Genomic DNA, 14,455 nt, shown 5'->3' on the forward strand with positions numbered 1-14,455 from the left:
TCCATAAGAAAACCTGGCGATCGCCGGATGGAGCCACATACAATGAAATTGACTTTATCTGTATCTCTTGGCGATGGCGTTCAACACTATTGGACGTCAGAGCCTATCGCGGAGCGGACGGTGGATCGGACCATTATCTCATATGATCCTCAATTCGGTTATGGCTCAAGCAGAGAGAACAAAAGCAACGACAACGTCCTTACGCTGTGGAGAAGCTGAAAGATCCTGCCGCGGTCCAACAATTCCAACTGGAGTTGAGAAATCGGCTCGAGCTACTCCAAGATGCGGGCGACCTCGATGAATACTGGATGGCATTCAAACAAGTAGTCATAGAAACGGTAAAGGAAACCGTGGGTCGCCGACGCGGGACACAGAAAAAACGTTGGATACGGGACCCAGCTTGGAGCCTGATTGACGAAAGGAAAATCGCAAAATGCCGATGCGAACAGGCAAAAGCTGACCCTGACAAGGAAACCACAGCAGAGCGATATCGGTAACTGGATACGGCAGTCAAACGAAGCTGCAAATCTGACAAGAAGGCATGGTTGGAATGCAAAGGAGCCGAAGCACATGAGGCGGCTAGCAAGAATGACAATAAGACGCTGTACCGCATTGTACGAGAGTTGACTGGGGCATGGAGCAACTCAAGTGCACCCATCAAAAACAAGGACGGGGTGTTTCTGCTCACCAAAGAAGAACAAGACTCGTGCTGGGTAGAACACTTCAAGGAAACCTTGAACCAGCCCACCCCTGCCAACACCTATGACTTTGGCGCCACACCGCCACCTCCAGACCTGGTAGTTAATTTTGATCTAATCACTATCAAGGAAACTAAGGTGGCTATTCGAACACTCAAAGTCAACAAAGCACCCGGCCTAGACGAGATAGCACCGGAAATGCTAAAGCATGGTGGAGACGCAATTGTAAACACCCTCACAGTGCTGCTCAACAAGTGCTGGCAAGATCAGAGCGTACCAAGTGACTGGAGGAAAGGAGTAATCGGGAAACTCTCCAAGAAAGGCAATACTGCCGACTGCAACAATTGGCGGGGCATTACACTCCTCTCGGTTCCTGGGGAAGTCTTCTGTAGCGTTCTATTATGGCGCCTACAACAAGCAGTGGATGAAATTCTCCGGGAAGAGCAAGCCAGATTCAGAGCAGGCCGATCGTGCAGTGAGCAGATTTACACGCTTCGTAATATCATGGAACAGCGCATCGAATTCTAGCGCCCCCTGCTCATCGACTTTATCGACTTCAAAAAGGCTTTTGATAGCATCCACAGGGGCTCCTTGTGGAAAATTTTACGAGCCTACGGCATTCCACAACGGTTTGTCAATGTCTTCCAGAACCTATATATCAGCTCTAGCTGCTGCGTCAGGACAGACGATGGCTACACAGACTTCTTCAACATCGAAACCGGAGTCAAGCAAGGATGTATCCTGTCGCCAATTCTCTTTTTGCTCGCAGTCGACTATGTCATGAAAAAGGTGATGATGAGCCCAGTGACTGGAATCCCTTGGACAAATGGATCTCATCTCACTGATCTCGATTTCGCAGACGACATTGCCTTGCTAACGAATACAAAACTGGCTCTACAATCCATGACAGCATGCCTTGAGGGTGAAGGGAAAAAGGTTGGCCTACGCATTAACACAGACAAAACCAAGGTCATGCGGGTGAATCGTCAAACGAAGGTGCAGATAACTATTGGGCAGCAAACGGTGGAGGACATCGACGAGTTCACATATCTCGGCAGCATAGTATCCAATTATGACGGTGGCTCAGAAGCGGATGTTCGATGTAGGATCAGAAATGCGGCGGGTGTGTTCCAGCATCTACGCCGCATCTGGTCCTCAACAACAATCAATACAGGAATCAAAATGCATCTGTGCTCCGCGATCGTCATCCCAACCACCATTTATGCCAGTGAAACCTGGAGGAACACAAAGAGGATCGCTCAGAAACCAAACGTTTTCCATCAACGGTGCCTCCGCCAAATATTGGGTATCTCGTATAAGGACAGAATTACCAATGAGGAAGTTCTTCAATGGAGTGGATTGCGAAAGCTGGAAGAAATCGTCACCGAACGCAGAATGCGCCTCGCTGGTCATCTCCTACGTCTTCTAGACAAACGCATCTCAAAGGCAGCTGTACACTGGACACAGACAGGAGGAAAGCGAAAGCAAGGCCGACCCAAAACCACCTGGAGATCAACCTTCATCACCGACCTAAAAACTATTGACATACGCTCACTGGATGAAGCCAGAGACGCTGCAGCCGATAGGACCCGTTGGAGAGCGCTTGTTGCCCAATGCACCAAGGAGTGCAGGAGGAACTAAAGTAAAAAAAAAAAAAAAACTCATCAGGGCTGGGCTGGGAATTAACTTCAGCCCTGGGTTTCTTTCTAGAGCAGCCCCTTACAATCACAGCAACAATGAGCTTCCTTTCAGCTCTCAAACAAGTGGTGCAGTTTAATTTATCTGTATCTTGAAGGTTATTTTTTTGTTGCACCATTTGTAAGTCAGTAATTTGTGTACTGTCCCTTTAAATTACATTTACGTAAAAGGCGTGTGCACGTAGGCCACGCAGAGTTTTGGTTTTGTGCTGTACATGACGGTTGGCTGGACCCAGCAATTATTTACTTCTTTAGTAACGCGTTATGAGCTTTGGATGTTTTTACCAGTGATATGAATTTTACGTCATGTCGTTCACTCCTACTGCAATGCTTCGAATCTTTTAAGCAAATTTACATTTACATTTATGGCATTTAGCAGACGCTCTTATCCAGAGCGACTTACAAAAGTGCTTTGTCATTTACTCATAGAATATATCCAAGTACAGTATAGTAGGTTAGAATTAAACATACCAATGAACTAGAATACTGTAGAATACAGGGATGAATGCTGATACCTAGAAGTGCAAAATACATAAGATCTATCTTAAACAATGATAAGTGCTATGAACAATAAGTGCTAGAGTTTGTTATAAAGCATAAATAGTGCCCTACAATAAGTACTAAATTAGTCAGTCAATAAGGGAGCAGTGTCAGTTATCCTTTAAATATTTTGCAAATAGATGGGTCTTCAGTCTGCGTTTGAAGACTGCAAGGGACTCTGCTGTCCAGACAGCAAACGGGAGTTCATTCCACCATCTTGCAGCCAGGACAGAAAATAGTCTCAATGCTTGTCATCCGTGAGACCTGAAGCAAGGTATTTCAAGCCGAGCCGTACTTAAGGTTCGAAGTACTCGAGGTACAGATCGGGCTTTGACCATTGACCACATGTATGAAGGAACTGGTCCATTTTTGGCTTTGTAGGCAAGCATCAAGGTTTTAAATCTGATGCGTGCAGCTACAGGGAGCCAATGAAGGGAGCGCAGCAGTGGACTAACGTGTGAACTTCAGAAGATTGAATTATGTATTTTCAAACATATCTTCTGCTTCATATCGTGCTGCTGCATTCTGGACAAGTTGTAGAGGTTTGATGGCTCTTAGAGGAAAACCAGCAAGTAGCGAGTTGCAGTAGTCTAGCTTTGAGATCACAAGAGACTGCACAAGCACCTGGGTAGCTTCCTGCAAAAGAAAGGGTTGAATCCTTCGTATCTTACAAAGGAGGAATCTGCAAGACCGGGTTAGATTAGAAACATGAGTTGAGAACGACAACTGGTTGTCCAAAGTTACGCCCAAGCTACGGGCAGCTTCGGATGGTGATACCAGGGAGTTCTCAAAGGAAACAGTGATGTCATGGTAAGGGTTGAGAGTACCTGGGATGAACAGAAGCTCAGTTTTACTGGGGTTGAGCTTCAAGTGGTGAGCTGTCATCCATGACGCAATGTCAGTGAAGCACGCCGAGATACGTCTGGAGACCTGCGTGTCAGAGGGTGGAAAAGTAAGAAATAATTGAGTGTCATTGGCATAGCAGTGGTAGGAGAAACCAAGAGAAGATATTACGTCACCAACAGAATGAGTATACAAAGAGAAGGGGGTCCAATACTGAGCCTTGTGGAACACCAGTGGAGAGTCTACGTGGTTTGGATGTGGATCCTCTCCATGTCACCTGATAGGACCGTCCATCCAGATAGGGCTGAAACCATCTCCAAGCAGAGCCAGTCACACCAAGCCTGAAAAGAACAGAGAGAAGAATGTTGTGGTTTACTGTGTCAAAGGCTGCTGAAAGGTCTAGAAGAATCAAAACAGATGACTGTTTGGCAGCTTTAGTGGCATGAAGTTTTTCAGTCACCGCTATGAGGGCCGTTTCTGTAGAATGTGCTGGTTTGTAACCAGACTGATTGGGATCATGCAGCTGGTTCTGGGTGAGAAAAAGAGACAATTGATTATAAACTGCTCATTCAAGGGCTTCTGAGAGGAAAGCGAGAAGTGATACCGGTCTGTAGTTGGTAACGCTGGAGCTGTCAAGTGTGGCCTTCTTGAGGATTGGTACCACCCTGGCGGTTTTGAATGCAGTAGGAAATGCCAGGGCGTTTTCAGTCCTATTGGCTAAATTAAGTACCTGCCATGCCAAACCATTAATTTTATTAAGGGCTGCAGTAGTTCCTCCTCCCAGGAACAAACTCTAACCTATGTTTGCTCCAGGGTCAGTCCATGGGTTGGCCATTACATACCCACCATACCTATTAGGGGTGCCAATAATTATAGACCTTTTAGCACTGCCTGATGTCGACTGCGAATGTGTATATATGACCAGAGATGGGATAGTTAATGCTGGGGTACAACATCCTTTCCAGGGAAATTGATGACTGGTATTATTAACAATCAAAGTGGGTAGGCTGGAGTATGCCATCCTACCGCATATCCACATGATAGCTGTAGATGCTCAAGTGCCCAGGATCACAGGGCAAAGAGACGGTGTGCCTGTTATATTATTTATTGTGCATCTGCCCAGTCCCACGCCTAATGCCCATACCTCGTTTTTACATGGCATGTGGCCTAAAAATGGACCATCAGGTAAGCCTGCAGAACACAGACAAGGTGGTACCTGTCACAGGTAATACTGGTAGGGACATATTTCTGAATTGAGGTAATACCATTTACTAATGTCAATGTCGCAGTCTGTCCTGTGGTCCGGCCATGAACCACCATCCAAGGCCCATGCGGGGAGATTACCAATGGCAGCTACTGCCTTAGATACATTTAGCATAAACCCTACTCCCATATTGATTTGACAGTCTGATGAGTTATAATTAAGTGCTGCTGCTGTAACATCATCTACCGAGGCTGGTACCCATGGTGTATGGAATGCTTGACATTCCAGAGGCTCCGCCTCTCCTGCCGCTACCAGGGAGACCTCACAAACTAAATTGCCATTACATTGTTGTTGATGACTCTGAAAGCCCACTATCCCCCCTTTTGTACCTTTCGAGACTGAAAATAATGCCAATATTATCACACTAATGGCGCCCGTTATTCCTATAGTAAGGTTTTGCATGCACTTATCAGGAAAACAAGGAGAGAAAGGACGAAAGAGTCTGCAAAGGGATGTTGATAGATATCCTAACTGCCTATCAAGTTATAATACCAATGCTAAAGTGTACAGGGCCAAGGAGTAATTCGTTGGTGTGTGGTGCAGCCGAGGAGCAGGCCTTCAGCATGAAATCATATAACAAATTTTGTACTCTATGTGAATGTGTTAAGGTGCATTTGGCTTGTTGGATGCGTTAGCTACTGGTGATTTCTTCAGTCAGCTGGCGTGTATCTACTGTGCTGATCCCGATGTTAGCACATCGGTTCGGGTCACTGCGATCACGGTTGTTGGGGGTCCGTACGCAGCTTCGCCAACTTTCCGAGGGTTCAATGATTTGACCAAAAGTATCATCTGGAATAAATGGAAGAGTAGGCTTGTCTGTGGGAAGAGGGAGAGCGCAAGAAACATTACCATACACACTGTTCAGTTTCTCAATCAACATTTGGGTGTAGTCTGCCAAGATCACGTCCATGTCACCTGAATGAGAAACACTTGGGTTACCTCTGACCCATGGAGTGGTAAATGGTCTACCAAAATTGACCTCAAATGGTGACAATTTGGTGGTGGCACTGGGCGTCATTCTGATCTCACATAACACTGCTGGCAGTAGATCTATCCACTTCTTTCCTGTTTCCATCATTGCCTTTGTTAACCTTTCTTTCAAGGTACAATTCATTCTCTCAACAATGCCAGATGACTGAGGATGATGAGGGATGTGAAACCTCCAGCCAATAGTTAGGTAGGTGCATAGTTTCTGAGTTACCTTGGAAATGAAACAGGGTCCCTGCTCTGAATCTATTACCTGAGGCACACCATACCATCGACATTGTCTCCTTGGCTAGCTAGGATTTTAACCACAGTGCGGAAAGTCTTCCTTAGAACAAAGAAACGTCTCAGTCCACTTGGAAAACCTGTCTACAATCACCAAAGGGTACTTCAACTGAACACAAGGTGTCATGTGCGCAAAATCTATCTGTAGACACTGCTTCTAGCACATTTACAAAATTTGACAAATTTGATACATGTAAATAAATTTGCTATAAAAAATAATGTAGGCCAATCTTAAATCATGTCACATCAACAGTTAGTCTGTATTTTGCATACAGTATAGTATTCAGTGGTAATGGGGTTATTATAAAATTAGGTGAAAGTTTTATAAGTAGATGTTAAGAAAATCTTATGTGATGATTATCAGATCAGGGCTGGGTTTCCCAAAAGCACCATAAGCAAAGATAATCTTTAAACTGTATTATACGGAACACTCTCTCTCTTATTTAAGAGGTTTCTTCGGGACGGGGACGATGGTGGATCGCTTGAAGCTGGATGGGATAATACCGAGTGTCAGGGAGAGGTTGAAGATGCCGGTGAATACCGGGGCTAGCTTTTCTGCGCAGGCTTCGAGGACTCTGCCGCAGATGCCGTCTGGTCCCGCCGCCTTCCGGGTATTCACTCTTTTGAACACTTTCCACACGTCACTCTCCGTGATGGAGGCATTTGCCTATGGTGGGCTCTGCGCATGACCCGTTGGCTGCGCCGATAGCACCATTAGTGCTGTTAGCCTTAGCGTTGCTAGATGTAGCCTCGAAGTGAGCGAAGAATGTGTTTAGCTCATTCGCCAGAGATTCATCCGCGCTCATCAGTCCAGAGGGTGGGCTCCTGTAGTCCGTGATCGTCCATAGTTCCTGCCACAGGCATCTAGAGCCATTCTACTGGAACCGTGACTCTACTTTCCTCCCTTTCCTCTCTCACCACCCCGAGTTCAGAGCCTCCTAGATGGTTTTGTCCACCCAGAGCTTTTGGTTGAGCTGCATCAGGATATGTCCCAGTCCGCGTTATCCAGAGCAGCCACCATCTTAAATGATGTATTTTCAAACATATCTTCTGCTTCATATCGTTGTGTCCACTCTACGCCACGGCAGAATTACAGGTAAGGGTACTCTTCGTAACCTGTGTTGACCAATTTGTCAAGTTTCGCATTATCCAGGCGTTCCTATGTTATCAAACTAACGCTTCCTAAATGAAGAGAAACAATGACTGTTTTTGAAGAACTTTGGTGTAGGCCTGACCAAATAGGTGTAGTACTCCTTGGCTTTCATCATTGCCGATTTGGATATAAAGAACCACTTAAACCAGTTTGTAAAAACAACAAAAAAAAAAAACGTAAACTACAAGGGCCAAGTCCGTTTATAAGTAGCTTCGAAGGGTTTAATAGTACTTGCCACATTTAGCAGTTTTCTCGCGTTTAGAATTTTCTATTGGTCACAAACAGACTTTATCAGTAGCATAGACCTGTCGTAGAAGTCAATGAAGCGCTGGAAACATGTTATTTTTTTGAGGGTTTTTTGTGCGTGTCCCCCTATTTCTCTTCGCTTCAAAGGCTTCTACAGCAACACCCACACCACAGTCATCCCTACGGACAATGAAAGTTGAGTTGTATAAAATAGCAGTTCATCCTGAAACGGTGTAGGAGGGAAAAGGAGATTGGAAATCTTTAAAAATATATATTTAAGGGTTCTACAACTCATCAGGGCTGGGCTGGGAATTAAATTCAGCCCTGGGTTTCTTTCTAGAGCAGCCCCTTACAATCACAGCAACATTGAGCTCCCTCTCAGCTCTCAAACAAGTTGTACAGTTTCATGCATTTCTCTGAATCTTGTTGAAGGGTTTCTTTTTGTGTGTCATTTGTAACGGTCAGTAATTTGTGTACTGTCCCCTTAAATTACGTTTACGTAAAAGGCGTGTGCACGTAGGCCACGCTGAGTTTTGGTTTTGTGCTGTACATAACGGGCATTGCTGGACCCAGCTCTTCATTTATCATTATTTACTTCTTTAGTAACGCGTTATGAGTTTTGGATGTTTTTACAACTCATGTATGAGCTATCAACTGTACTCCTGGAGCGAGCCTGTGTCACGTGGCGAATAAACCAGCAAGTTTACTAAAATAACTAAAATAACCCTAACTCCAAGTCTAACATATTTCAGCAAATCAAGATTTTGTAACGCAGTTTACTCACTCTCGTCTTTTGATTTTATAAGTTAAGGTTTATTACAATTTATTTCTTTTGAAGGGCATATAAAAGTTATTACTATGAATCTATTTTGGGGGGTATTTTTGTGATAGGATATCATCTGTATAATGGAAAATGCCAGTGATATGAATTTTACGTCATATCGCTCACTCCTACTGCAATGCTTCGAATCTTTTAAGCAAATAGAACACGTCTTATCATGAAGTGTTACTGCTTAAATTATGTAAAGTATTGCTTTTTGATTTACTAATTAAGTGCACATATTTGGATATCTTACTGTGTGTTCTACCTGGCTTTACCTAATGCCATTTTAGCATGTACCTAATGTTTTATAGAAGTGTTTTCTTTCTTTTTCTTTCTTTTATGTACAGCTGTAAGAGTCATTGGAAGGAGTGTGACCATTCAAGAAGGAGGCAGTGCCACATTGTTCTGTCAGCTAATTGATACAGTGGAGGAATTTACACAGATTACATGGCAAAAAAGAACACGGGGAAAGCCAGAAAATAGGAACTTTTTTGTCATCAGTCCAGATGGCATAACAGAACATATAAATGGACTAAAAGACAGAATTGATTTTATAGGGAACATACAAGAATGTGTTGGCTCAATTGCTCTGAAGAATGTTTCATTACTGGATGAAGGAATATATACATGCATCTTTAACATATTCCCAAGTGGGCCATTTGGGACAGAGATTAAGCTCACTGTGTTGGGTAAGACTTGTTTTTAACTTTTGTTGTCACTTTATTGGATATTGTTAGCTTGCAAGTAGCTGCATTGCATAAACAGAATATTACTAGTAGTCCCAATACAAGCAAGTTTTCAGTTGCCAGGCAGATAACAGGCTTTTTACAAACAGTATTTGTAGTGTTACTCATCGTGACTCATGTTTGTTAGAATATAGGAATGAATACCTAATTGTCCAGTTCATGTATTTTAGTGTTGCTATAGAATATAACAATGTAATATATGTTGCAGAAAGTATAAAAGACCAGTATGCATTTAAAGTTTATTTGGTAGGCCTTATAGCATATAGAAGGACCATAAAGTTCAACTTTAAATTGAATGGTTACATGTATATTGTATTACTATTATATTTTGTCAGCAACTACGTTTTTTTTTCTTTCATTTCAATTTTAGTTCCGCCTGTTGTCAGTGTCGGCCCTGTGATAATTCCTGTTGCTGGTGATGGTAACGTGACCTTGGCGACCTGCACTGCAGCCAAAACAAGGCCTGCAGCAGAAGTGTCATGGCTCTTGGCTCTGAACACCTCTGTGAGAGTAGAGACCAGCCTGTCTCTGCAAACCGATGGAACTTACACTGTTACAAGTCATTTGATTGGTGTAGCATCCAAAGAACTTAACCAGCAGAAGGTTCATTGTTTGGTGAACCACATGGCCCTGCATACAGAACTGGTACTGGACTACACAATAGTAATCCATTGTAAGTAAAGCACTTAACCAGCAGAAGGTTCAGTGTTTGGTGAACCACACGGTCCTGAATACAAAACTGGTACTGGACTACACAATAGTAATCCATTTTAAGTAAAGAACTTAACCAGTAGAAGGTTCAGTATTTGGTGAACCACATGGCCCTGAATACAAAACTGGTGCTGGACTACACAATAGTCTCATTATAAGAAAGCTGTCATAGACATAGAGCATATTCTTAACACTGGAACTGCACACCATGATTCTGACTATAATGTGATTTGCTAATTGTGAACATATCATTGAAGGCTGTAGTATACTATTGAACCCTCTAACAAATGGCTTATTTTTATTGTGTTCTGTATGTCAGATACAAGTGAGTGTTTTGCAGAAAAACTGCATTTACAAAATTTGATAAATGTAAATATATTTGCTAAATAATGTAGACCAATTTTAAATCATGTCACAACAGTTAGTCTGATGTTTTACATTTTTTACAAAACATTTTAGGCAAATGTATTTGTTTAGCTTTCCTGATGTGATAGATTTATTTCTTTCCTGTCTGCATGAAGCACTTTGAATGCCACTTTCTATGAAAAGTGCTTAAGCAAAAAAATTAAAAAATAAATTTATACAGTGAGAAAAAAATCATTTAAAAGGGCAGATTAAAAACAGTCCAGGTCCTTTAGGTAGCATTACTGGTTTATATTGACACAAACCCACAATTGTGCTTTGGTATGAGTCATATTCTCCAGGTTTTCTATTGGAAATAATGCAAAGTCTACCCTTGAAAGGGAAAAAATTTTTTTTATACTAATTCAATTACATTTCCATAAAAATGTTGCCTCATAGTATCAGCAGGATTTTCAAAACTATATTGGCATTTGCAACACAGCATGCAGCCATGTCAGAAGGTAAAATATATGCAATATATATGCAATATATGCAAGTATATGCAAGTCAAACTAAGATCATTCCTACATATGTATGTGTCTACCAGGGCCTTCATGTAGGGTACAGAATTTAAAAATGACAAATGTTTGCCAATTAAAAGAATCTGCTGAGAGTAAATACCCACAGAGGTGTCGTCTCCCCCCCCCCCCCCCCCCAGGTTATTTACAATTAGACTTTCTTTCTTTGAATTAGATTTCTTTTCAATGTGTGCAGTTTTCAAGCTACCTTTTTACATTTTTATTAATATTTGTTCTGCTTTTCTTTTTTCAGATCCTCCTCAGGTTGCTTATATTTTATCCGTTGGTAAAGCAACAAAACATCAAGAATTTCTCTGTGAAGCAGATGGCAATCCAAAACCAACAACCTTCACCTGGAGGAGGTTAGTAGGGCTTCTTGTATACCAATGGTAGCTGCAGCTATAGCATTGACACCTGTCACAGATTATCAAATGTAGAAACATTAGTAAAAGGTAGCTGTGCTCACTGTTTGGTTGAGCTACAAAAGAAATCTTCAGTCATTAAATGCTAATAATATACCATTTTTTAAATTTTTGCAAGGGTTTTTTCTTCATTCTTGCTGATTGTCATGTCTGACAGTCCTCAAACTGCATATTCAAAACAGAGAGCCAGGAATGAGACAAAAAGGCAGTGACCGAGTAACATGCAGGAGATCAAACAACCAGGCAGTAATCCAGAAGAGACTTGACCAAGAGAGCAAACAATAAAATGTCTATAGACAGTACCCAGGAAAGGAAACAGACCAAAACTGCTCAGAAACACAGAATAAAACAAGACCTTACAAAGGAAAAGTCATAGGTGGTAAATATATACTGCCAAAATAACAAATCAGGGAACAGGTGAATATAATTAGAAAACTGGAGGTCTGGATCTATATATGGTGGTTTGATATACATACACACAATAATTTGTTTGTTTTACTGACAGGGTGAACATCCAAGTTGATGATAAAGACAAACTTCTAATCCCACTATCTTCTGACCATAATGGCTTGTATGTCTGTGAAGCTTCAAACCAGTATGGAAGTGTCACAGGATCTCTCTATGTATATGTTAATAGAGGTGAGTACCATTTGCACATTCAGCAGGGCCTGAACTTCACCTTATGATCAGCTGTATAGCCAGCCAGTGTTTATATTGTGGGAAATTTCCATAAACACAAGCTGTAGATACGTTTTAATAAAAATTCTCCTCTCTGGAAATTCACTGTTTCACTGGAAAGTCCTCATAGTAAAAGTGTCATGTTTACAGTTATACGAGCCTGGCAAATTTGAGAACATTACAAATTGGACACACATTTTTCATCTCTACAGCTTTAACACTACTGGTATCTTAAAATTTGGTTTATTTGAAAAGTTCTAAACATAATCATGCCATAATATTCAATTTTTAATTTATAAATCATAAAAATACCATTTTAAATATTTTCTGGACATATGTCCATAAAGTAAGTACATTTTACTGACCAAAAATGTGTCCATAAAATGACTTGACATGGTAGATTGCAATGTGGCTACAATAATTGAACAAAACCAGTAGAAATGATAGCTTACCTCCACGTGTAAAAAGAAATGTCCCAGTGGTTAAAGTACTAGACTTTTATTTGGAAGGTTGCTGGTTCAAACCCTGCCACTGTTGGAGCCCAAAAGTTACACCAGATTTCCCTTCCTCCTCATTACGGAACCTAAAAGCCCTTTACCCTCAAGTTGTATTCAGTCATAATCGTAAGTCAATTTGAATTAAAAAAGCATCAGCTAAATGTTTAAATGGAACGTTTTGGTTTTATATGTCATCACATGATGATGAGTTTAAGCAAAATAAGTGTAGCCCAATTCATACCCTGCAAAATACACAATATGTGTTCTGCCCCTCTCTGCAAAATCATAAAAAGCAAATTAATGAATATAGTTAATTAGTTAATATTATTTATTTGTTTGTTTGTTTGTTTGTTTGTTTAATTTATTTATTTTGGTTACCCATTTTCAGTCCAGTGTATCCTGAGTTTTGGTTTTGGCCAAGAAACTATTTTGATGTATTATTACTTGTCTTTCACATCAATCAATAAAACTTTAGTCATCTACAAGCGGCGATCTGCACTACATATACAAAAAGATTTGTTGCATTTTCTTATTTTTTAATTATTTTTTCTTTGTCTCTCTCCTCTCCGCTCTCCTTTTCTACCCTTATTATTTCCTCCTCTTATTTCCTCCTCTATGTAGAATCCACATGGACCACTGTGGTTATTCTGGGAATTATTCTGGTTACTATTCTACTTTTTCTTTTGTATTTTTTTCGTAAGCGCTTGTTCACACATCTCGTACAGCTATGGAGAGGAATTCAGTAAGTTTGTCAATTTTGAATATAAAGTAGACTGTTTTTCTTTTATTTTGGCATTCTTATATTTGTGTTCTTTTGCATCTTACTACCCTAAAATGTTCATTTATTTTGTTCTCTAGTAACGTTAATAACACATTCCCAAAATAATTCTCGTTTTAAGACATAGCAAATGACAGGTGTTACACTAATACGAATGCATCCACAGCCATGTCGACCGCGACCGTGACCGTGTGCCTACTCAGTCACCCTCGCAGGTGAGTTTAAAAGATGCTAATTTTAATCCACACGATTTTAATCCCCACTCTTTCATTGTTACTGTTGTGGTGTATTATCTATAATTACAGTGCCATCAATGTTCTTTTTCTCAGAATACACGTTCAGAAAGAACAGAGGAGCAACAACTTGGAGCATGTTACACTCCTGGACTGCTGTAGTGTGCTCTTGGTCCAGTTCGGGATTTAGGACTGTCTGTGCACCTCGCTGCTGGCCTCGCCCTTCCTTGAGGGATTGCTGTGGCTTATATAAGGACCCTGCAGGAAAAAGACAGCGGCTTGCCCAAGCTCCTCCTTGTACTGGTGGTGATTTGTGAGTTTGTTATTTTTGCTGTGCTTACCTTGTCTTGTGATATCCCTAGTTAGCCTGTGCTTGTGTTTGTGTATGTGTAGATCTGTATGTGAGCATTAAAATGCATTAAATTGTTCAAGATGACCTTATACTGTTTCACAGACATTTAATATTCTGTAACTTCCTTTGGGATCAATAAAGTTTTCTTAAAATTATATTAAGTAACTGAATATTTTACCATTATTGGGTTGATGTTAAGCTTGATCACATACACTTTCAATTGTTCGACAAAAAATTAAGAAATTTAAGTGTAGATACATACTGTGCATGCATCACTTCATCAGTGGTAGTTGTAATGTCACTGACATCAAAGTTCAGGTGTCTTTTTGAGGCTTCACATTATAACAGGGTGGGTAACAATTTCATTGTCATACAAAATGTAATGATAAAGTACAACATAAATGGTAGAAAGATCTAAATTGTGAAATACCGTGTTTGAACAGGCCCATATTCTGATCTGACAGTTGTCACTGTGTTTGCATGGACACAGGTCAGATATGTATCAGATCTTAAATGACACAAGAAGAGGCCCAAATCTTAATTTGATCGGTGAACCTACAAATCGGTCGCAAAGATCTCCAAAAC

The 14,455-nt window shown here is 41.1% G+C and overlaps 1 protein-coding gene across 2 annotated transcripts; it reads left to right on the forward strand.

Annotated features, from left to right (window-relative positions):
- The first annotated feature begins 7,044 nt into the window (after nucleotides 1-7,044).
- On the forward strand, nucleotides 7,045-14,025 carry LOC118240992 (nectin-1-like). 2 transcript variants are annotated; one of them, XR_014123389.1, is made up of 8 exons: nucleotides 7,045-7,407; nucleotides 8,881-9,222; nucleotides 9,650-9,952; nucleotides 11,164-11,272; nucleotides 11,838-11,971; nucleotides 13,129-13,249; nucleotides 13,407-13,500; nucleotides 13,615-13,638. XR_014123389.1 is itself a non-coding variant. In XM_035523893.2 (8 exons), exons 1-8 carry the CDS (start codon nucleotides 7,338-7,340, stop codon nucleotides 13,678-13,680), a joined length of 1,194 nt encoding a protein of 397 aa, XP_035379786.2. In that variant the 5' UTR covers nucleotides 7,049-7,337; the 3' UTR covers nucleotides 13,681-14,025. The 2 variants fall into 2 exon arrangements, 1 of the variants encoding a protein (XP_035379786.2); XM_035523893.2 differs by having other exon boundaries at nucleotides 7,049-7,407; nucleotides 13,452-13,500; nucleotides 13,615-14,025.
- Nucleotides 14,026-14,455: the final 430 nt, after the last annotated feature.

The sequence above is a fragment of the Electrophorus electricus genome, chromosome 4, assembly GCF_041902795.1.
Source record: "Electrophorus electricus isolate QZ-2024a chromosome 4, ASM4190279v1, whole genome shotgun sequence".
Lineage (NCBI taxonomy): Eukaryota > Metazoa > Chordata > Actinopteri > Gymnotiformes > Gymnotidae > Electrophorus > Electrophorus electricus.

Coding starts and splice junctions, on each gene's coding strand:
- LOC118240992 (XM_035523893.2), top strand. CDS start 7,338: ATGATGTATTTTCAAACATATCTTCTGCTTCATATCGTTGTGTCCACT. Junction 7,408..8,880: donor ACGCCACGGCAGAATTACAG/GTAAGGGTACTC, acceptor TTTTATGTACAG/CTGTAAGAGTCATTGGAAGG. Junction 9,223..9,649: donor GATTAAGCTCACTGTGTTGG/GTAAGACTTGTT, acceptor TTTCAATTTTAG/TTCCGCCTGTTGTCAGTGTC.